Source organism: Bombina bombina, chromosome 5 (genome assembly GCF_027579735.1).
Source record: "Bombina bombina isolate aBomBom1 chromosome 5, aBomBom1.pri, whole genome shotgun sequence".
Lineage (NCBI taxonomy): Eukaryota > Metazoa > Chordata > Amphibia > Anura > Bombinatoridae > Bombina > Bombina bombina.
Window position 1 is genome coordinate 1,082,219,889 of NC_069503.1, and position 23,230 is coordinate 1,082,243,118.

The window sequence follows — 23,230 nt, forward strand, 5'->3', positions numbered from 1 at the left end:
ACTTGTGGTGCAATCCTTCTAAAGCTTAGTGGGTGTACTGTTAAAATTTCGGAATTTTTGAAGCAATTTTAACCTGTTTTGCAGTTTGTGTATGCCTTTTTTTCTCTTAAAGGTACAGTACCGTTTTTGCAAATTGTGTTTTTTTTTCATTAAATAAAGTGTTTTCCAAGCTTGCTTGCCTCATTACTAGCCTGTTAAACATGTCTGACACTGAGGACACTCATTGTTCAATTTATTTAGAAGCCATTGTGGAACCTCCTATAAGAATGTTTCCCAATTGTACTGACATGTCTATAAATTGCAAACAGCATATTTTGACTTATAAGAATTTGGCATTAAATGATTCTCAGACAGAAGTAAATCAGGTTTCCCCATCTAGTTCTCCCCAAGTGTCACAACCAGTTAAGCCCGCACAAGCAACGCCAAGTACTTCTAGTGCGTCTAATTCTTTCACCTTGCAAGATATGGCTTCAGTTATGAATACTACCCTCACATAGGTTTTATCTAAACTGCCAGGGTTGCAAGGGAAGCGCAGTAGCTCTGGGTTAAGAACAAATGCTGAGCCTTCTGACGCTTTAGTAGCCGTATCCGATATTCCCTCACAATGTTCTGAGGTAGGGATGAGGGATTTGCTGTCTGAGGGAGAGATTTCTGATTCAGGAAAAATGTTCCCTCAGACAGATTCAGATATAACGGCATTTAAATTTAAGCTAGAGCACCTCCGTTTATTGCTCAGGGAGGTTTTAGCTACTCTGGATGATTGTGACCCTATTGTCGTTCCAGAGAAATTGTGTAAAATGGACAAATATTTAGAGGTTCCTGTTTACACTGATGTTTTTCCGGTTCCTAAGAGGATTTCAGACATTGTTACTAAGGAGTGGGATAGACCAGGTATTCCGTTCGCTCCCCCTCCTGTTTTTAAGAAAATGTTCCCCATTTCTGACACCATAAAGGACTCATGGACAATTTCTCTATTTCTACTCTGGCTAAGCGTACAACTATACCTTTTGAAGACAGTTTTGCTTTCATTGATCCTATGGATAAAAGTTAGAGGGTCTCCTAAATAAAATTTTTGTTCATCAGGGTTTTCTTCTTCAACCTATAGCGTGCATTGTTCCGGTAACCACTGCAGCTGCTTTTTGGTTTGAGGCTCTAGAAGAGGCTCTTCAGATGGAGACCCCACTAGATGATATTTTGGACAGAATTAAGGCCCTTAAGTTTGGCTAATTCTTTTATTACAGACGCCGCTTTTCATCTTGCTAAGTTAGCGGCAAAGAATTCAGGTTTTGCCATTTTAGCGCGAAGAGCATTATGGCTTAAGTCCTGGTCAGCTGATGTGTCATCTAAATCTAAGCTTTTGACCATCCCTTTCAAAGGTAAGACCCTATTTGGGCCTGCACTGAAAGAGATACTTTCAGACATCACAGGAGGGAAGGGTCATGCCCTCCCTCAAGATAAGTCAAATAAGACAAGGACCAAACAAAATAATTTTCGTTCCTTTCGAAACTTCAAGGGTGGTCCCGCTTCCTCTTCCCCTGCTGCACAGCAAGAGGGGAACTTTGCTCAATTCAAGCCAACCTGGAGACCTAACCAGGCTTGGAACAAGGGTAAACAGGCCAAAAAGCCTGCTGCTGCCACTAAGACAGCATGAAGGGGTAGCCCCCGATCCGGGACCGGATCAAGTAGGGGGCAGACTTTCTCTCTTTGCTCAGGCCTGGGCAAGAGACGTTCAGGACTCCTGGGCCGTAGAAATTTTAACCCAGGGGTATCTCCTAGATTTCAAAAATTCTCCTCCAAGGGGGAGGTTCCATCTTTCTCAATTGTCTGTAAACCAGAAAAAAAGAGAGGCGTTCTTACTCTGTGTAGAAGACCTTTTTACCATGGGAGTGATCTGCCCAGTTCCGAAAACAGAACAGGGGCAAGGTTTCTACTCCAATCTGTTTGTGGTTCCCAAAGAAGAGGGAACCTTCAGACCAATTCTAGATCTCAAGATCCTAAACCAATTCCTAAGAGTTCCATCCTTCAAGATGGAGACTATTCAGACAATGGACATAGTTCCGTTTGCTCGCTTGCATCTCAGACCACTGCAACTATGCATGCTCAAACAGTGGAATGGGGATTATGCAGATTAATCTCCTCAGATAAATTTGGATTAAGAGACCAGAGACTCTCTTCTTTGCTGGTTGTCACAGGATCACCTGTCCAGGGGAATGTGTTTCCGCAGGCCAGCGTGGGTTATTGTGAATACGGACGCCAGCCTACTGGGCTGGGGTGCAGTCTGGAATTCCCTGAAAGCACAGGGTTTGTGGACTTAGGAGGAGGCCCTCCTACCGATAAATATTCTGGAATTAAGAGCGATATTCAATGCTCTTCAGGCATGGCCCCAGCTGGCTTCGGCCGGATTCATCCGGTTTAAGTCGGACAACATCACGACTGTAGCTTATATCAATCATCAGAGGGGAACAAGGAGTTCCTTGGCGATGATAGAAGTTTCAAGGATAATCCGATGGGCAGAGACTCACTCTTGCCATCTATCAGCGATCTATATCCCAGAGGTGGAGAACTGGGAGGCAGATTTTCTAAGTCGACAGACTTTTCATCCGGGGGAGTGGGAGCCCCATCCGGAGGTGTTTGCTCAACTGGTTCAGCTATGGGGCACACCAGAATTGGATCTGATGGCGTCTCGTCAGAACGCCAAACTTCCTCATTACGGATCCAGGTCAAGGGATCCTCAGGCAGTACTGATAGATGCTCTAGCAGTACCCTGGTCGTTCAACCTGGCTTATGTGTTTCCACCATTCCCTCTCCTTCCGCGTCTGATTGCCAGAATCAAACAGGAGAGAGCTTCGGTGATTTTGATAGCGCCTGCGTGGCCACGCAGGACTTGGTATGCAGACCTGGTGGACATGTCAACTCTGCCACCATGGACTCTGCCACTGAGACGGGACCTTTTGATTCAAGGTCCAGTCAAGCATCCAAATCTAATTTCTCTGCAACTGACTGCTTGGAGATTGAACGCTTGATTTTATCAAAGCGGGGTTTCTCTGAGTCGGTCATAGATACCTTGATTCAGGCTTGAAAGTCTGTCACCAGGAAGATCTATCATAAGATATGGTGTAAATATCTTTTTTGGTGTGAATCCAAAGGCTACTCATGGAGTAAGATCAGGATTCCTAGGATTTTGTCTTATCTCCAAGAAGGATCGGAGAAAGGATTGTCCGCTAGTTCCTTAAAGGGACAGATATCTGCTTTGTCTATTCTGTTGCACAAGCGTCTGGCAGATGTCCCAGACGTTCGGGCTTTTTGTCAGGCTTTAGTTAGAATTAAGCCTGTGTTTAAACCTGTTGCTCCGCCATGGAGTCTCAATTTAGTTCTTAAAGTTCTTCAGGAGGTTCCGTTTAAACCCATGCATTCCATAGATATTAAGCTTCTATCTTGGAAAGTTCTGTTTCTAGTTGCTATCTCTTCAGCTCGTAGAGTTTCTGAACTATCTGCATTACAATGTTACTCGCCTTATCTTGTTTTCCATGCTGATAAGGTGGTTTTGCATACCAAACCTGGGTTCCTCCCTAAAGTTGTTTCTAACAGGAATATCAATCAGGAAATTGTTGTTCCTTCTCTGTGTCCTAATCCTTCTTCTAAGAAGGACCGTCTGTTGCACAACTTGGACGTGGTTCGTGCCTTGAAGTTTTATTTGCAGGCAACCAAAGATTTTCGCCAATCATCTTTGTTTGTTGTCTATGCTGGAAAGCGTAGAGGTCAAAAGGCTACGGCTACCTCTCTTTCCTTTTGGCTGAAAAGCATCATCCGTTAGGCTTATGAGACTGCTGGACAGCAGCCTCCTGAAAGAATTACAGCTCACTCCACTAGAGCGGTGGCTTCCACATGGGCTTTTAAAAATTATGCTTCTGTTGAACAGATTTGTAAGGCTGCGATTTGGTCTTCGCTTCATCACTTTTCCAAATTTTACAAATTTGATATTTTTGCTTCTTCGGAGGCTATTTTTGGGAGAAGGGTTTTGCAAGCAGTGGTGCCTTCCATTTAGGTTCCTGTCTTGCCCCTCCCTTCATAAGTGTCCTAAAGCTTTGGTATTGGTATCCCACAAGTTAGGATGAATCCGTGGACTCGGTACATCTTGCAAAAGAAAACAGAATTTATGCTTACCTGATAAATTTCTTTCTTTTGCGATGTACCGAGTCCACGGCCTGCCCTGTCTTTTCAAGACAGATAGTATTTTTTATGTACACTTCAGTCACCTCTGCAGCTTATAGTTTCTCCTTTTCTTCCTTGACCTTCGGTCGAATGACTGGGGTGTGGAGTTAAGGGGGGAGCTATATAGACAGCTCTGCTGTGGTGCTCTCTTTGCTACTTCCTGTCAGGATGGACAATATCCCACAAGTTAGGATGAATCAGTGGACTCGGTACATCGCAAAAGAAAGAAATTTATCAGGTAAGCATAAATTCTGTTTTTCCGGCGGACTTTACCGCACAGTTACAATCTGCGGTGTCGGTGACCCTGAGTGCCTTTCCTCGCTCTAGCAAATGTAAAAGAAAGGTTTAACATAGTTCTGACCTAGAGTCATCTAAATATTTGTCGGATTTAGCTACTATGTCCCAGCTGTCCAAGGATGAGTTAACCTCTGTAGCTTCAGAGGGTGAACTTTCTGAGTTGGAGACCTCAGTTTCTAAACCTCCTTCAGCGGAGGGACCCTCCTTTATATTTAAAATTTAACATCTTTGTTTTTTTATTAAATGATGTTCTGTCTACGCTAGAGGTTCTAGAGGCTACACTCCCTGTGGAACCTAAGATCCCTAAATTAGACAGGGTTTATGAAGACAGGACGGTCCCTCTGACTTTTCCTGTGCCAGTTAAGATGCCGAACCTTTATTAGGTACGAATAGGAAAGAATAGGAACTTCTTTTTCCCCCTCGTCTACTTTTAAAAAAATTATTCCCGGTCCCTGACTCTCAAATAGATTTGTGGGGTTCCATCCCTAAGGTGTATGGCGCTATTTCTACTCTGGCTGAGCCTACTACTATCCCTCTGGAGGATAGTTCTTCTTTTAGAGAGCCTATGGATAAGAAAAAGGTTTCCATTCTGAGGAAGATGTTTCAACATACAGGGTTTTTATTTCAACCGGCGGCAGCTGTAGCCACGGTTGCTGGAGCAGCTACCTACTGGTGCAACACTCTGTCAGAGCTCATTGAGGTGGAGACTCCCCTCGAGGATATTCAGGAGAGAATTAAGGCTCTGAGAATTGCTAACTCCTTCATCTGTGACGTGAATATGCAGATTGTTCTCCTAAATGCAAAGGCTTCTGGCTTTGCGGTCCTAGCCCGCCGGGCTCTCTGGTTGAAGTCTTAGTCTGCGGGTATTACTTCTAAATCCTGACTCCTTTCTCTTCCTTTCAAGGGGAAGATTTTATTCGGTCCAGGGCTGGACTCCATTGTTTCTACTGCGACCAGAAGGAAAGGTGCCTTCCAACCACAGGATAAGAAAAATAGGCATAAGGTACGGCAATTGTCTAATTTTTGTTCTGACAAATTACAACGACACCAATCCTCATCCAAGTCTGAGCAGCCCAAGAATACTTGGAAGCCGGCTCAGTTCTGGAATAAGTCCAAACAGACTAAGAAGCCTGGCATGAAGGGGCGGCCCCCGATCCAGGATCAGATCGAGTAGGGGGCAGACGGTATATTTTTTTAGACGCTTGCTACCAGGATGCAGAAAAGAGGGCTGCCTTCTTAGGTTGCATATGGGATCTCTCCTCTCTAGGAGTAATTGTCCTGGTCCTACAGCAGAAAGCAGTTTGGGGGGGTTTTTTCAAACCTTTTTTGTGGTTCCAAAGAAGGAGGGAACTTTTTGTCCAATCCTGGACTTAAAGTGCCTAAACAAGTTTCTGAATGATGGAGACAATACGATCAATCCTTCCTCTGGTTCAAGAAGGACAGTTTATGACCACCATAGACCTGAAGGATGCATACCTTCACATTCCAATACACAGGGAACATTTTCAGTTCCTGAGGTTTGCCTTTCTGGACCAGCACTTCCAGTTCATAGCTCTTCCGTTTGGCCTAGCTACTGCTCCAAGGATATTTCTTCTACAAGATACGAGTCCACGGATTTCTTCCTTACTTGTGGGATATTATCCTCCTGCTAACAGGAAGTGGCAAAGAGCACCACAGCAGAGCTGTATATATAGCTCCTCCCCTCCACCTCCAGTCATTCGCTTTGCCTGTGTTATACTAGGAAGACATGGTAAAGTGAGGTGTTAGTTTTAGTTTCTTCAATCAAGAAGTTTTTTTATTTTAAATGGTACCGGTGAGTACTATTTTCCTCAGGGGGATATGGAAGAAGATTTCTGCCCTGAGGTTGATGATCTTAGCAGTTGTAACTAAGATCCACGCTGGTTCCCACAAGACTTCTGAAGGTAACCATGAGATATCTTCAGTGTGGAGACCGGTTTCATGCTACAAGCAGCATTAAGGTATGTGCAGCCTTTTTATTCTGAGGAGACTTGGTATATCAGAACTGGCTGGCATTTATTTCCCTGTATGGGAATGGGGTAAACAGTAATCCTATTTTACAAGAGGGTATTACTGGAGTCCCTAGATTTTATTTATAAATGGTTGACTTTATATGGGCATTATGTGACATGGGAGAGACAAAGAAAAAACTATGCATAACGTTTTTATTTTTGGCATTAAAACCTATTTGTTTGATAGTGTGTTTGAGGGGTTATACTAAGTTGTGAATAACTTGGGTGTAAAACCGATTTCCCATGCGGTTGTGTTTGGGCCTTCTCCGGCATCGACCTTAAGGGGCGGGGCTTATTTTCACGCGCTCAGATGCGCACTTCCTTCAGGCTTGGCAGCAGCAAGCATTAACTCCGGTGGCTCCTTGACTGTGCAAGCTGGTCTGGAGTGTTGGAAAGTTGTTTTTAAGTAACCTGGGGGCAGGTAGGCGCCACAGAAGGGCTGTGGCGAGGTGCAGAGGGTATTTTTGACTGTAAATTGACAGATTGTTCATTGTTTATTCTGGAAAGCGTAGGGGTCAGAAAGCTACGGCTACCTCTCTTTCTTTTTGACTGAGAAGTATCATCCGCCTGGCATATGAGACTGCTGGACAGCAGCCTCCTGAAAGAATTACGGCTCATTCTACTAGGGCTGTGGCTTCCACATGGGCTTTTAAAAGCGATGCATTTGTTGAACAGATTTGTAAGGCTGCGACTTGCTCGTCCCTTAATACTTTTTCCAAATTTTCCATATTTGATACTTTTGCTTCTTCTGAGGCTGTTTTTGGGAGAAAAGTTCTTCAAGCAGTGGTGCCTTCCGTTTAGGTCTCTGTCTTGTCCCTCCCTTTCATCCGTGTCCTGTTGCTTTGGTATTGTATCCCACAAGTAAGGATAAATTCCGTGGACTCGTCGTATCTTGTAGAAGAAAAGGAAATTTATGCTTACCTGATAAATTGATTTCTTCGATACAACAAGTCCACGGCCCTCCCTGTCAATTTAAGACAGATTATATTTTTTATTATTTACAACTTCAGTCACCTCTGCACCTTTTAGCTTTTCCTTTCTCTTCCTATTACCTTCGGTCGAATGACTGGAGGTGGAGGGGAGGAGCTATATATACAGCTCTGCTGTGGTGCTCTTTGCCACTTCCTGTTAGCAGGAGGATAATATCCCACAAGTAAGGATGAAATCCGTGGACTCGTCGTATCATAGAAGAAATCAATTTATCATGTAAGCATAAATTTCCTTTTTCGAAGGTTCTGGGTGCTCTTCTAGCCGTTGGCCAGAACACAAGGTATTGCAGTAGTGCCTTACCTGGACAATATATTGGTGCAGGCACCATCTTTTCGTCTAGCGGAAGAACATTCGAAGTCCCTTCTAAATCTTCTTTGATCACATGGATGGAAGATAAACTTGGAAAAGAGTTCTCTTACTCCAAGTACAAGGGTGAATTTCCTGGGGACCATAATAGATTACATTTCCATGAGAATATTCCTCACAAATCAGAGATGTTGCAAGCTAATTACTGCATGTCTTGCCCTCCAGGCCTCCTTGAAACCCTCAGTGGCTCAGTGGAGGTGATCAGACTCATGGTGTCCTGTATGGACATCATTCCTTTTGCCATATTCCACCTCAGACCCTGAGACAATGCTGAGACAATGGAAGGGTGACCATTCAGATATGTCTCCACAGATTGTGCTGGACAACCTGTCGAGAGACTCATTCTCTTAGTTGCTCTGTCCAGATCATCTGTTTCAAGACGCGTGATTCTTGAGAGTGTCCTGGAAGATTTTGACTACGGATGCAAGCCTTTCTGTCTGGGGAGCCGTTTGCGGTGCCAAGAAGGCACAAGGACAGTGGACTCATGAGGAGTTCTCCCTTCTGATCAATATATTGGAACTTTGGGCAATCTTCAATGCCTTGAAGGCTTGGCCCCTTCTGGGTTCGTCCCAGTTTATCAGATTCCAGTCAGACAATATAACCTTGGTTGCCTACATCAACCACCAGTGGGGAACGAGAAGTTTCTTGGCAATGAGAGAAGTACCTCAGATACTATAGTGGGCAGAGACCTACAGATGTACGCTGTCAGCGATCCACATTCCAGGTGTGGAAAACTGGGAAGCGAACTTCCTCAGCAGGCAATGCTTTCACCCGAGGGAAATGGTCTTTCCACCCGAGGTGTTTGCAGAGATATACAGCAATTGGGGGACGCGGGAGACAGATCTCATGGCATCCTGCCTCAATACCAAGCTACCCAGGTACGGGTCGAGGTCGAGGGATCCTCAGGCGGAATTGATAGATGCCCTATCAGTACAATGGAGGTTCAGACTCATATCTTTTTCCTCCATTACTGCTTCTACCTCGTGTGGTGGCTCGCATCAAGCAGGAGCGAGCATCAGTGATTCTGATTGCTCCATCGTGGCCACGAAGAATGTGGTTTGCGGATCTGGTGGGGATGTCCTTATCTCCTTAGTCGAGATTACCTTGTCGCAGAGACCTGCTGATACAGAGTCCCTTGATTCATAAAAATCTAGATTCTCTGAGGCTGACTGCGTGGAGATTGAACGCTTAGTCTTACCAAGAGATGGTTCTCTGAGAGTGTGATCGACACTCTGGTTCAAGCTCGTAAGCCAGTTACTCGTCGTATCTACTATAAAATGTGGAGGACTAACTTGTATTAGTGTGAGGAGTGTGGCTTTTCCTGGCATAAGGTTAAGGTTGCCAGTATCTTATCTTTTCTCTAGGATGGGCTGGAGAAGGGCCTTTCTGCTAGTTGCCTGAAGGGACAGATATCAGCCCTGTCGGTGTTACTGCACTGCAAGAGATGTGCAGTACTTTGTTAAGGCTCTGACTAGGATCAGACCTTTGATCTGTGGCTCGGCCTTGGAGCCTAAATCTTGTTCTTAGTGTTTTGCAACAGGCTCTGTTTGTATGCTTTCTGTCGAAATTAAATTGTTATCTTGGAAGGTTCTTTTTTTGCTGGCTATTGCCTCTGCGCGCAGAGTTTCTGAGATTTCTGCTTTACAATGTTACTCCCCTTATCTTGTTTTCCATGCTGATAAGGCGGATTTATGTACTAAATTAGGGTTCCTCCCTAAGGTGGTGTCGGATCGTAACATTAATCAAGAAATTGTTGTTCCTTCCTTGTGTCATAATCCTTCTTCAGCGAAGGAACGCTTGCTTCACAATCTAGATGTGGTTTGTGCCTTGAAGTTCTATCTTCAGGCTACTAAGGAATACAGACAATCTTCCTCTTTGATTGTCATTTATACGGGGAAGCGTAAGGGGCAGAAGGCTACTACAACTTCCCTATCTTTCTGGTTAAGGAGTGTCATTCGCTTAGCTTATGAGACAGAGGGGCGACAGACTCCTGAGAGGATAATGGCTCATTCCACTAGAGCAGTGGCTTCCTCCTGGGCTTTTATGAACGAAGCCTCTATGGATCAGATTTGTATTTGTAAATTTTACAAATTTGATGTGTTTGCTTCGGCTGAAGTAGCTTTTGGGAGAAAAGTTTTGCAGAATAGGGTCCGCCTCTTTTTTTGTTCCCTTCTGTTATTCATTCAGTGTCCTCTGGAGCTTGTGTATAGTTTTCCCAACAGTAATGAATGAAGTCGTGGACTCTCCCTGCCTTATGGAAGGAAAACATAATTTATGCTTACCATATAAATGCCTTTACTTCCTGGCAGGGAGAGTCCTCGACCCGCCCGTAATTTATTTTTTGTTGGGCGCCTGGTGGCCAGGTGTTGCATTTCCCAACAGTAAGGAATGAAGTCATGGACTTTCCCTGCCAAGAAGGAAAGGAATTTATCTGGTAAGTATAAATTATGTTTTAGATTTTAGTATAAGACCTCCCAGAGGAAGGTTTATTTTGTCAAATTTTCTGAAGAATCGTTTGAACGCTCAGGCTTTTTTTCAATCAGTCCTGGATATGGAATCTATGGGTGTGATAGTTCCTGCTCCTCTGCTAGAACAGAAAAAGACATACAGAACCTGGACACCAGGATGCGACAAAGACACCCCAGCCAAAGGCTTAAATACCTCCCCCACTCCCCTCATCGCCCAGTCATTCTTTGCCTTTCGTCACAGGAGGTTGGCAGAGAAGTGTCGGAAGATTCGGAGTAGTCTCTTATGGAGGGTAGTTCTCTTCGGAATGGGACTGGAGTTTTATGTAATCTTGTCAGCCTCTCAGTGAGAGCATTGACGAATGTTAGGGTCTGAAGATGTAGGGAGAGTCTTTCTGCAAAACCATCCAGACTCGTATTAACAGCTCCTTAAGCAATCAATGTTGATGAGTTTCACTGCCTGCTTTCTATCACTCAAGTCCATGTCAGAAGCGATGCTACAACACTGTCAAACTTGAGAGGCTGTGTTCCTGTTCCACAGCATAGATTCTGGTAAGATCGTTTCATTTTTTTATACCTGTAATGATAAAGCAAGAAGACAGGGTCACAGTGTGACTCCTTTTATCTGTCTAGAATCAAGGGTTAATATCTCCGGAAGGTGATTATTGAACAGGGCAGATGTAAGCATGATTGTTTTTTTGCTGCAACATGTATGAGATGTGGCTCTGGCAATGTGTGAACAGTCATGTTTTTCTTTTATTTGGATTACAGCGCAGCCTGTTTAGTTTGGCACGCTTTTTCTCGGCTGCAGGGGCGGTCCTGCATGGCACTCCATGTGACGTGGTGTGGCCTCATTCTCTTCCTTTTCCTGACCGTCGGTTGCAGGAGACAAATGCGCTTTCTCTGTGGGCCTGGGTCATAGGAGTTGGTGAGTGCCCCGGCCATTAGGAGTGTATTGGTGCCATTTATTTTTTTCCTTTAGTCCATATTAAAGGCGCAAGCTTTTGAGGACTCTGATGCATTAGAGGGTACTCCCTCTTTGCCTAAATCTAATGCCTGTGTTTATTGTGAGGAGACTTTGTTATATCCCCCTGCTCAACTATGTTCTACATGCCTTGATAAAATAGGGATATCTAAAAAGAACAAGTTGTTTAGTACCACTGAGCCATCCACCTCTGAGAGGTCTCCGTCCCGAAAGGTGTGTTCCCTACAATCCTCTCCGTTTACACATGCAGCACCCCGGTGCACTACTAATCCTCCTGCGGGAAGGGCCTTGTGGCTGACAAATTTTGCTGATCAGTTGCAGCGGCGGTGTCTGCAGCCCGCAGTGCTTTACCTCGCACTGCTAAGTGCAAGCGAAAGGTTAAACATTGCTATCCTTCCCAGGGGTCATCTACTCCGTTGGATGTATCTGAAACTAGATTATCCGCTGATACAGAGGACTCCGATACTTCGGAGGACTCTTTCTCTGGGTCGGAATTTGCGGCCTCTAAACCTCCGGCTGTGGAGGAACCAGACTTTAGGTTTAGGATGGAGCACTTACACTTTTTATTAAAAGAGGTGTTGGCTACTCTAGAGGTTCCAGAACCAAAGTTACCGGAGGAACCTTCTATTCATAAACTTGATAAAGTTTATGAGGACAGGGTGGTACCCCAGACTTTCCCGGCTCCCGTAAAGATGGCGAATATTATAAAGAATAAATGGGAGATGCTCGGTTCCTCTTTCTCCCCTTCTTCTTCGTTCCCTGTTCCTGATTTTCATCTAGAATTGTTGGGTTCTGTCCCTAAGGTGGATGTAGCCATCTCCACGCTTGCTAAGAGCACAACTATCCCGCTCGTGGATAGTTTGTTGTTTAAGGAACCCATGGATAAGAAATTAGAGACCCTGTTAAGAAAGATGTTTCAACACACGGGGTTCGTGTTTCTGCCTGCAGCGGCGGTCACTGCAGTGGCGGGAGCCATTACCTATTGGTGTGACTCTCTGTCAGAGATGATCGAGGTGGAGACGCCCCTCGATGAGATACAGGAAAGAATTAAGGCTTCAAGGGTAGCTGATTCGTTCATCTGTGATGCAAATATGCAGATTATTCGCTTGAATGCCAAGACATCAAGCTTTTCTGTTCTGCCCTGGAGGGCCCTGTGGTTGAAGTTGTGGTCTGCTGACATGAAGTCAAAATCTTGATTACTTTCCCTTCCTTTTAAGGGAAAGGTTCTTTTTGGTCCAGACTTGAACTCTATTATATCCACGCTCACATGGGGCAAGGGTGCCTTTCTACTGCAGGATAAGACAAGTCCCATCAACAGCAGCCTGCTGCGAAAAAAAGGGATCTTGGAAGCCATCTCAGTCTTGGAATAAAACCAAGCAGAACAATAAGCCCGCTGAGACAAAATTGTAGGGGGCAGACTATCTCTTTTTGTGGAGGCTTGGATGAGAGACGTGCAGTACCCTTGGGTTCTGGAGTTTATTACCCATGGTTACAGAATATTTTTTACAACTCATCCTCCCAGGGGCAGATTCCTCTTGTCAAATCTATCATAACCAGAGAAACGAGATGCCTTTCTAAAGTGTAGGAGTAATTGTACCGGTACCTCTAGCAGAAAGAGGTCTAGGGTACTTTTCAAACCTTTTTGTGGTCCCAAAGAAGGAGGGCACTTTTTTTCCGATTCTAGAGCTAAAGTGCTTAAAGGGACACTGGACCCAAATTTTCTTTCGTAATTCAGATGGCGCATGAAATTTTAAGCAACTTTCTAATTTACTCCTATTATCACATTTTCTTCATTCTCTTGGTATCTTTATTTGAATTGCATGAATGCCAGCCCATTTTTGGTGAACAACCTGGGTTGTCCTTGCTGATTTTGGTTCAGAGTTCTGAACCAAAAAAAGCTTAGATGCCTTCTTTTTTAAATAAAGATGGCAATAGAAACAAAGAAAAAATTATTATAGGAATAAATTTAAAAGTTGCTTAAAATTGCATGCTCTATCTGAATCACAAAAGAAAAAATTTGGGTTTAGTGTCCCTTTAAACAAGTTTCTGTCGGTCACATCGTTCAAGATGGAGACGATAAGGTCTATTCTGCCCTTAGTTTAAGAGGGTCAGTTCATAACTATAATAGACCTGAAGGACGCTTACTTTCATGTGCCAATACACAAGGATCACTTCAAGTTCCTAAGATTCACATTTCTGGTCCAGCACTTCCAGTTTGTAGCTCTCCCCTTCGGTCTGGCTACTGCTCCAAGGGTCTTTACGAATGTTCTGGGAGCACTGCTCACGGTGGCGAGATCCAGAGGTATTGCAGTAGTACCTTATCTGGACAACATCCTGGTCTAGCCTCCGTCCTGCCGGCTGGCAGAGGACAATTCGAGAGCTCTAATTCTGCGATCTCAAGGATGGAATATAAACTCAGGAAAGCGTTCTCTGGTTCCTTGTACCAGAGTGGATTTCCTGGGCACGATAATAGACTCCATTTCCATGAAGATATTCCTGAGAGACCAGAGACGTTGCAAAATTGCCTCCAGCTTTCTTGCCCTTCAAACCTCCTCAAAGCCATCAGTGGCCCAGTGTATGGAGGTGATTGGACGTATGGTATTCAGTATAGATGTCATTCCATTCGCCAGGTTCCATCTCCGACCTCTTCAGTTGTGCATGCTGAGGCAATGGAACGGCGATCACTCGGACCTATCTCAACTGATCTCTCTTGACAACAGGTTGAGGGAATCCCTCTCTTGGTGGCTCCGTCCAGATCTGCTGTCCCAGGGGACATCCTTCCTAAGACCATCTTGGGAGATTGTGACTACTAACGCGAGCCTCTCAGGTTGGAGAGCGGTTTGGGGTGCCAGGAAGGCACAGGGCAGGTGGAATCGGAAGGAGTCTCTTCTTCCTTTAAACATCCTGGATCTTCAACACTCTGAGGGCTTGGCCCCTCCTGGGTTTGTCCTAGTTCATCAGATTCCATTCTGACATTACCTCGGTGGCTTACATCAACCATCTCGAATTTTGGAATGGGTGGAGACCCACAACTGCTCGCTGTCAGCGATCCACATCCCAGGTGTGGACAACTGGGAAGTGGACTTTCTCAGTGGACAATCGTTTAATTCGGGGGAATGTGTTCTTCACAGTGTTAACGGAGATTTGCAATAGATAGGGGACTCCGGAGATAGATCTCATGGTGTCCAGACTCAACTTCAAGCTGCCCAGATACGGGTCGCGGTCCAGGGATTGCTCTGTCGTGGCCGCGGAGGATGTGGTTTGCGGCTCTTCTGGGGATGTCATGGTCTCCTCCATGGAGGTTGCCCTGTTGCAGGGTTCTGCTTGTACATGGCCCCTTTGTGCATCAAAAACTAGATTCTCTCAGGCTGACTGCGTGGAGATTGAACGCCTAGTCTTAGCCAGGAGAGGGTTTTCTATCATAAGGTGTGGAGGACCTACTTACTCTGGTGTGAGACTCGTGGATATTCCTGGCATAAGGTCAGGGTATCCAGGATTCTTTCCTTTCTCCAGGACGGTTTGGAGAAGGGACTTGCCGCCAGTTCCTTAAAAGGACAGATTTCGGCTCTATCTGTGTTGTTACACAAGAAGCTTGCTGAGCTTCCTGATATTCAGTCTTTTGTTCAGGCTCTATCTAGGATCAGGCCTGTATTTAGACATTCTGCTCCCCCTTGGAGTTTGAATCTGGTTCTTAGGGTTCTGCAGAAGGCTCGGTTTGAACCTATGAGGCCGAATTATCAAAGGTCTTGGGACCTGATCTGATAGTGTGGATCAGGTCCGCAAGAACTCGCTGAATGCGGAGAGCAATACGTTCTCCATATTTAGCATTGCACCAGCAGCTCACAAGAGCTGCTAGTGCAACGCCGCCCCCTGCAAATTTGCGGCCAATGGGCCGCCAGCAGGGAGGTGCCAATCAACCCGATCGTACTCAATCGGGTTGAATTGTGGCGATTCCTGTCCGCCTGCTCAGAGAGGGTTATGAAGCAGCGGTCTGAACTATTTAATAACTACCTAGCTAAAATAAGTACAAAATTACCTGTAAAATAAACCCTAATCTAAGTTACAATTACACTTAACACTACACTATCATTACATAAATTACCTAAACTACCTACAATTAATTACAATAAAATTAAATAAACTAAATTACGTAAAAAAACAAACACTAAATTACAGAAAAAAAAGAATTACAATAATTTTAAACTAATTACGCCTAATCTAATCCCCCTAATAAAATAAAAAAGCCTCCCAAAATAATACAATTCCCTACCCTATACTTAAATTACAAATAGCCCTTAAAAGGGCCTTTTGCGGGGCATTGCCCTAAAGTAATCGGCTCTTTCACCTGTAAAAAAAAAATACAATACCCCCCCCCCCAACATTAAAACCCACCACCCACACACCCAACCCTACTCTAAAACCCACCCAATCCCCCCTTAAAAAAATCTAACACTACCCCCCTGAAGATCTCCCTACCTTGAGCCGTTTTCACTCAGCCGGGCACAAGTGGACCTCCAGAGGGGCAGAAGTCTTCATCCGATCCGGGCAGAAGAGGTCCTCCAAGCGGCAGAAGTCTTCATCCAAGCGGCATCTTCTATCCTCATCCATCCGGAGCGGAGCGGGTCCATCTTGAATCCAGCCGACGCGGAGCCATCCTTTTCAAACGACGTCCTAACACTGAATGAAGGTTCCTTTAAATGACGTCATCCAAGATGGCATCCCTTGAATTCCGATTGGCTGATTGGATCAGCCAATAGGATTGAGCTTGCATTCTATTGGCTGATTGGAACAGCCAATAAAATGTGAGCTCAATCCTATTGGCTGATCCAATCAGCCAATAGGATTTTTTCTACCTTAATTCCGATTGGCTGATTGAATCCTATCAGCCAATCGGAATTCAAGGGACGCCATCTTGGATGACGTCATTTAAAGGAACCTTCATTCAATGTTAGGACGTCGTTTGAAGAGGATGGCTCCGCGTCGGCTGGATTGAAGATGGACCCGCTCCGGATGGATGAGGATAGAAGATGCCGCTTGGATGAAGACTTCTGCCGCTTGGAGGACCTCTTCTGCCCGGATCGGATGAAGACTTCTGCCCCTCTGGAGGTCCACTTGTGCCCGGCTGGGTAAAGACGGCTCAAGGTAGGGAGATCTTCAGCTTCAGGGGGGTAGTGTTAGGTTTTTTTAAGGGGGGATTGGGTGGGTTTTAGAGTAGGGTTGGCTGTGTGGGTGGTGGGTTTTAATGTTGGGGGGTATTGTATTTTTTTTTTTTTACAGGTGAAAAAGCTGATTACTTTGGGCTATTTAAGGGCTATTTGTAATTTAGTATAGGGTAGGGAATTTTATTATTTTGGGGGGCTTTTTTATTTTATTAGGGGGATTAGATTAGGTGTAATTAGTTTAAAATTCTTGTAATTCTATTTAGTGTTTTTTTTTCGTAATTTAGTTTATTTAATTTAATTGTAATTAATTGTAGGTAGTTTAGGTAATTTATTTAATGTAAGTGTAGTGTTAGGTGTAATTGTAACTTAGGTTAGGATTTATTTTACAGGTAATTTTGTACTTATTTAGCTAAGTAGTTATTAAATAGTTAATAACTATTTAATAACTATTGTACCTAGTTAAAATAAATACAAAGTTGCCTGTAAAATAAATATAAATCCTAAGCTAGCTACAATGTAACTATTAGTTATATTGTAGCTAGCTTAGGGTTTATTTTATAGGTATTTAGTTTTAAATAGGATTAATTTATTTTATTATGTTAAATTTATTTCGTTTAATTTAAATTATATTTAAGTTGGGGGGTTAGGGTTAGACTTAGGTTTAGGGGTTAATACCTTTAATATAGTAGCGGCGACGTTGGGGGTGGCAGATTAGGGGTTAATAAATGTAAGTAGGTGTCGGCGATGTTAGGGATGGCAGATTAGGGGTTAATAAAATTTAACTCGTGTTTGTGAGGCGGGAGTGCGGCGATTTAGGGGTTAATATATTTCTTAAAGTGGCAGCGATGTCCGATCAGCAGATTAGAGGTTAATATATTTATTAAAGTGTTTCCGATGTGGGGGGGGGGGGGCTCGGTTTAGGGGTTAATAGGTAGTTTATGGGTGTTAGTGTACTTTGTAGCACTTTAGTTAAGAGTTTTATGTTACTGCGTTAGCCCATAAAACTTTTAACTACTGACTTTTAAATGCGGTAGAAGTCTTGACAGGAGAGGGTCTACTGCTCACTTCTTCCAAGACTTGTAATACCAGTGTTAGGCAAATCCCATAAAAAAGATAGGATACGCAATTGATGTAAGGGGATTTGCGGTAGCCTTGAGTCGCGGAAGAAAAGTGAGCGGTGAGCCTGTACCTGCCAGACTCGTAATACCAGCGGGCGTTAAAAAGCAGCATTGGGACCTCTCAACGCTGCTTTTTAAGGCTAACGCCAAACTCGTAATCTAGGCACATGCTTTCCTGTTAAATTGACTTTCATGGTGGTAAGAGTCCAAAAGACCCCGTCCTGTTTTTTAGTGATGGTTTTTATGTTATGGCACTTTTTTTCCTCAGCTCCTATATTTTTTGCTCTTTATTTCTTGTCCTACATTTTTTGCTTGACTATACATCAGCCTAACTACCATAGATGTGGGAGGGGTTATATAGAGCTTCTGGGGTTTGGGAATCTTTGCCGCCTCCTAGTGACAAGGAATGCAGGAGTAATGGATTGTGTACACTTACCACCATGATAGAAAAGAATTTATCAGGTAATCATAAATTATGTTTTCCCTGCAACACAGATAATACCACACCAATTTTTCTTTCTCATTTTGCCCAGCCACCCAGAATCAACACAGATCTGCTTTGTGTTGATAATGATCTGGGGAGTTTAATTTGTATTAGACAATAATTTGAGGTTGACTAAACTATCTGTATAATTTAAATCTACAGAAATTGTATATACAAAATAATTTTAACAGTGTTCCATATATTTTGTATTTTAGTGCAATTGTTTCTGTTCTTACTTAGATCTTAAAGGGACAGTCAACACCAGAATTGTTTTTGTTTTAAAAGATAGATAATCCCTTAATTACCCATTCCTCGGTTTTGCATAACCAACACAGTTACAATAATACACGTTTTATCTCTGCAATTACCTTATTGCCCCCTTATTTCAGTTCATTTGACAGATTTGAATTTTAGCCAATCAGTGCTCACTCCTCGGTAAATTCACATGCATGAGCTCAATGTTATCTATTTGAAACACATGCACTAACGCCCTCTAGTCGTGAAAAACTGTCAAAATGCAATTTGATTACAGGCGGCCTTCAAGGTCTAAGAAATTAGCATATGAACCTCCAAGGTTTAACTTTCAACTAAGAATACCAAGAGAATAAACCAAATTGGTGATAAAAGTAAATTGGAAAGTTGTTTAAAATTACATGCCCTATTTGAATCATGCAAGTTTTTTTAGACTTGACTGTCCCTTTAATGTTAAGAGTAAGATCACATCCAGAGCTCCGCCCCCAGCTTTACAGCTACAATATGAATATTTATGAGGAGGCAGGAGAGTGGGAGTAGCTGGGGGCGGAGGTCTGGATGCTGCCGAGGTGCAGATAAAACTGAGACACTGCTGGGGTGGAATCCCTGTGATTTAACTCATGTGCAGTTTGTTACAGATACAATGAAATGCTTTACATATCTCACGCTCAGCTGATATACATGTAAAATACATCTGCCCATATAAAAAAAACAGTGCAACTGTGTATATATCTGACTCCCTCTTTGTCATCACTACGGCACTCTGAATATTTTCACACAAAGCTCTGTAAAACATCTCAGGATCATGTTTCACAGAGCTGTGAGTGGAATATTCCCCTTGTGTCTACTGAATGCTTACCGGGAGGAGAGAGTCAGGGGGGAGTGAGATTGTGCCCAGCCAGTGTAAATAGTCAGAAAGAAACGGCTGAGAGAGGTGAGGGGATTTGTGACAGGCTTATCTATTATACAGACAGCCCCAGCATGGGGGCTGGCTGTAAAGGACACTAGATATTGAGTGTAGAAAAAGCCTTGCTCTAAAGCTAGTGGAGATTACGTTCGTATTCTCATTCACTGAGAGGATTAGAAACTTTAAAATCATTTTTAGGAGAGTTAGCAGCAAAATTGCTAATACTTGTCAATTACAAACTTTATCTTCTTTTGGTGCTTAATTTAAATAGCCTATATTTTTTTGAGTGTATAATGGCCCTTTAAGGTCACACCTGCCTACTAAATATGAGATCAATTCAGTATGCTTTGTGTGTGTGTGTGTGTGTATGTATGTGTGTGTGTGTTATATATGTGTGTATATATATATATATATATATATATATATATATATATTATTTATTTATTTTTAAATGTTAACCTGATTATTATTAACAACAACTTATATAGTGCTTTTCTCCTGATTCTCAAAGCGCTTTAATCATCATTCGATATTTGTAATGCAGCAACATTGCATATGACAACAGGGGTATAATTCTGTAATGTTAAAAGAAACAGTGACACATAATATAATGTTATACGGCGTCTTTCCTGTGAGTTATATCTGATCTTTTTTGTTTCTGATACTTTTTAATCCTTGGTAATTAAACTTCCTGGATATTTTACTTTTTTTTCCACAAATTGTGCATATTATATAGTAGATACTGTTAATTTTAAATCAGTGTATTATTTTTAAACTACTGCAGGTGAGGGCATAATATTGCAGTATGTGTTTTTTTCTTTTTTATTATTGTTTAATGTATTTATTTTTTTACAGGCAACCTCCAAGCCCATCAGGAACTATTACAATCACTGCAGGACATGCACAGTACCAGTCTGTTCCAGTGTATGAAATGAAATTCCCAGACCTTTGTGTATATTAAATACAATTTGGTGATATTTTCAGTGGCAGATTTTGCTTTAATTGTTGGCTTCATTTCACAGTATTTAATATTTAAAGTCGTGTTACTGTTACACAGCCAAAGGCACACAAGTAAAAATGACTTTTCATTAAATGCAGCTTTCCATCAAATATTCTCTTAATACCAAAAAATTAACCACTGGGGGGAAAAAATTGAAAATCCCAAGAGCTGTTACTTTTATCATCTGTTTTGCAGTAGTGATAAGAAATGGCTAAGAAATAAATATGGTATTTTCTAATGCATTGCACGTGCATTTGTACCAATTACATAACTTAATTAAAAAACTGCAATCTTGTATTAAGAGCTATGTTGCCATAGCAGGTGAATATGTTCACGTACAGTTTAGTAACATATGTAAGTATGTACTGCTAGATTACCATAGGGTAAATGTGTAGTGGTAAAAAAAATAATTCTGTTTTTGCACTTTAAAATGTTTGCAAAGTCTTAAGTTCCACCATTACAATCAAGTTATATTGAATATATTATTTTGCAATGCTTAATAATCCTCACTTCAGCACATATTGTATTTCGTTATGGAAAGGGATTAGAAGTGTACTTGTTTACTCAAAGAGCAATTTTATAGAACTTTTCATTATGTAGTATATTGGATTTTTACAATGTTCCCAAGAAGGCTTAGCAAGTCATTCTTTGTTTTAGATATCTTTCAGTCTTTTATAATGTTTTATACAACATCTACACTCATGCTAGGTTTACCTCGTCTTTACCAAAAAAATATTAGTTGCTGAATTACTGTTATACTTGCAGCTTTCTATTAATATTAAAAATCCCCAGTACATCATTTTACTCCTGATTTTTTTTTTTTTTTTTTTTTTTTTTTTTAAATACATTAAAAACAAAATATTTGTAATTAAGGATATAACTAGGTTTGATTTTATTGTTGGCCCCTCTTTTAAATTTGTATTGGTGTTTTCTAGATTTTTTGTTAATTATTTTTCAAATAAATAAAGCGGTTACTTCATTGAGTACAGCTTTTTCATGGATAGGAGTTGACTCCATTATTAATTACTCCTGCAAGTCAATGTAAGCTTTGCTTCAGGAGCCTACAGATTTTGAGCATATTTGCTAGGGCAGTTAACATAGATTACATGCAGTAACAAGAAAACCGAACCACTGTGTTTTTGATTTCTGTATATAGCACATATCATTTTTATAACCGATCTAAACTGCAGCATCATTGAGCGAAGCAAAATCCACTTTTAAAAACAGCTGTGGAAAAATATCACTATTTTTTTGTTTGCAAACTGTATAGTATTTTGATATCACCTCTGCTGCAGCATATAACAATGGACTCTGGTGCAATTATTGTCAATTATTTTTTGTAGTCCTTGTGTGTGCAATTTATTTTTAATATATTTGTATGCGTTCTGTTGTTTATGATGTGATCTGTTGAGCTAAATGTGGTGGTGTTGTTATCTAGATAGTTTAGAGATATATTTTAGCAATGGTATAAAAAAACATATATTTGGAAAAAAAATGTGTTTCTTTTCATGAACGTGCAATCATCCACAAACACTACCTTTCTGATCTTGCTGCAATAGTTCCATTGCATATAGAGTGTACACTCCATGTTTAGTAGACTTCAGTGGTTATATACGTATGTATTTTCCATGTAAATTCTACCAATCTGTCTAATATATAAAATATATCTTGCTTATGATGAAAGCTTAACAATATATTTTGTGTATAAATCTAGTTCTACAGTCAGATATATGAATATAGTACTACAGTCAAATATATACAGTATGTCATAAAGATGCGGTAGCAAACCAAAAGTTTTAATTTTTCTTTTTACTGAAACAGAGATATTTATACAATTGCATTGCATAGCATTGCAAATTGTATGTATTTGTTTAAGGTAGGTGAACCACTAGAGTTTAGAAGTCCTAGCTATAAAATATCTACAAGTAAAATGCCTAAATTAGAAATACTTAAGTTGCAGATTTAAATATCTAGTTAAAGGGATACTAAACCCAATTTTTTTTTTCTTTCATGATTCAGATAGAGCATGCAATGTTAATCAACTTTAACCAAATATGGGCTGGCTCCTAAGCTTTACATTCCTGCTTTTTAAAATAAAGATAGCAAGATAAAGAACAAATTATAATAGGAGTTCATTAGAAAGTTGATTAAAGTTGCATGCTCTATCTGAATCATGAAAGAAAAATATTGGGTTTAATATAAAAGTTAACTGAACACCTAGCCTGCAATGGTTTTTTTTAACTTAGGCTATTATATATTGAGTACTTTCTGTCTAGATGATAGCTTTTAGATGCAATTTTATTTTTGTTTTAATAGAGGACCTTCTTGTTTGAATTTTATTCCCAAAATATTTGTTTTATGAAATCTACAAATCCGTTTTAATTTATAAAAACATATTTTTTTTGTTTAGTTTTTTTTGTTTCTTTCCAATTTGTAATGTGTTTGACCTTATTTCATGTATGATTTCATTGTTTACTCTTGTGAAGCAATAAAAGAAAAATATAATTCAGATTGAGTTGTTTTTTGCTTTATTATGTCTCAAAAGCCTCACTTGATCTACTTGTTTTTGGGAAATGTGTTTAAAAATATAGCTCCACGTGAATATCCCAGGGGAAGTTGAGTGTCTTCTTGGCAGGAAAGGGAGAATGCAGCTCATAGTGTATATTGTAATACACACTTTCTGTTTTCTTTCATACAGGTGCTGAGAGTCCACAGTCCATTACTCCTGGAAATTACTCTTCTCTACCACTAGGAGGAGGCAACATTTCCCAAACCCCAAGAGCCCTATAAACCACTCCCACCTCACACATACCTCAGTCTGTACTTTGCCTTCTTTGGAGGTGGTTGAAGACTGAAGATGTACATTTGATTCTTCATAGAGAGGGGTTTTCATTTCTTTTTTTAAGACACGATGAGTCCACGGATGATCTTAATTACTAATGGGATATTCACCTTCTAGTCA

At 41.6% G+C, this 23,230-nt stretch overlaps 1 protein-coding gene across 2 annotated transcripts in view; it reads left to right on the forward strand.

Annotated features, from left to right (window-relative positions):
• EFR3A (EFR3 homolog A) overlaps window positions 1–22,779 on the forward strand; it is a 619,646-nt gene extending 596,867 nt beyond the window's left edge. For both annotated transcript variants that reach the window (XM_053715365.1, XM_053715366.1), the window contains one exon: window positions 20,124–22,779. In XM_053715365.1, the coding sequence (XP_053571340.1) occupies window positions 20,124–20,229 (106 nt within the window). In that variant the 3' untranslated portion in view covers window positions 20,230–22,779. The remainder of the gene's footprint in view (window positions 1–20,123) is intronic.
• Window positions 22,780–23,230: the final 451 nt, after the last annotated feature.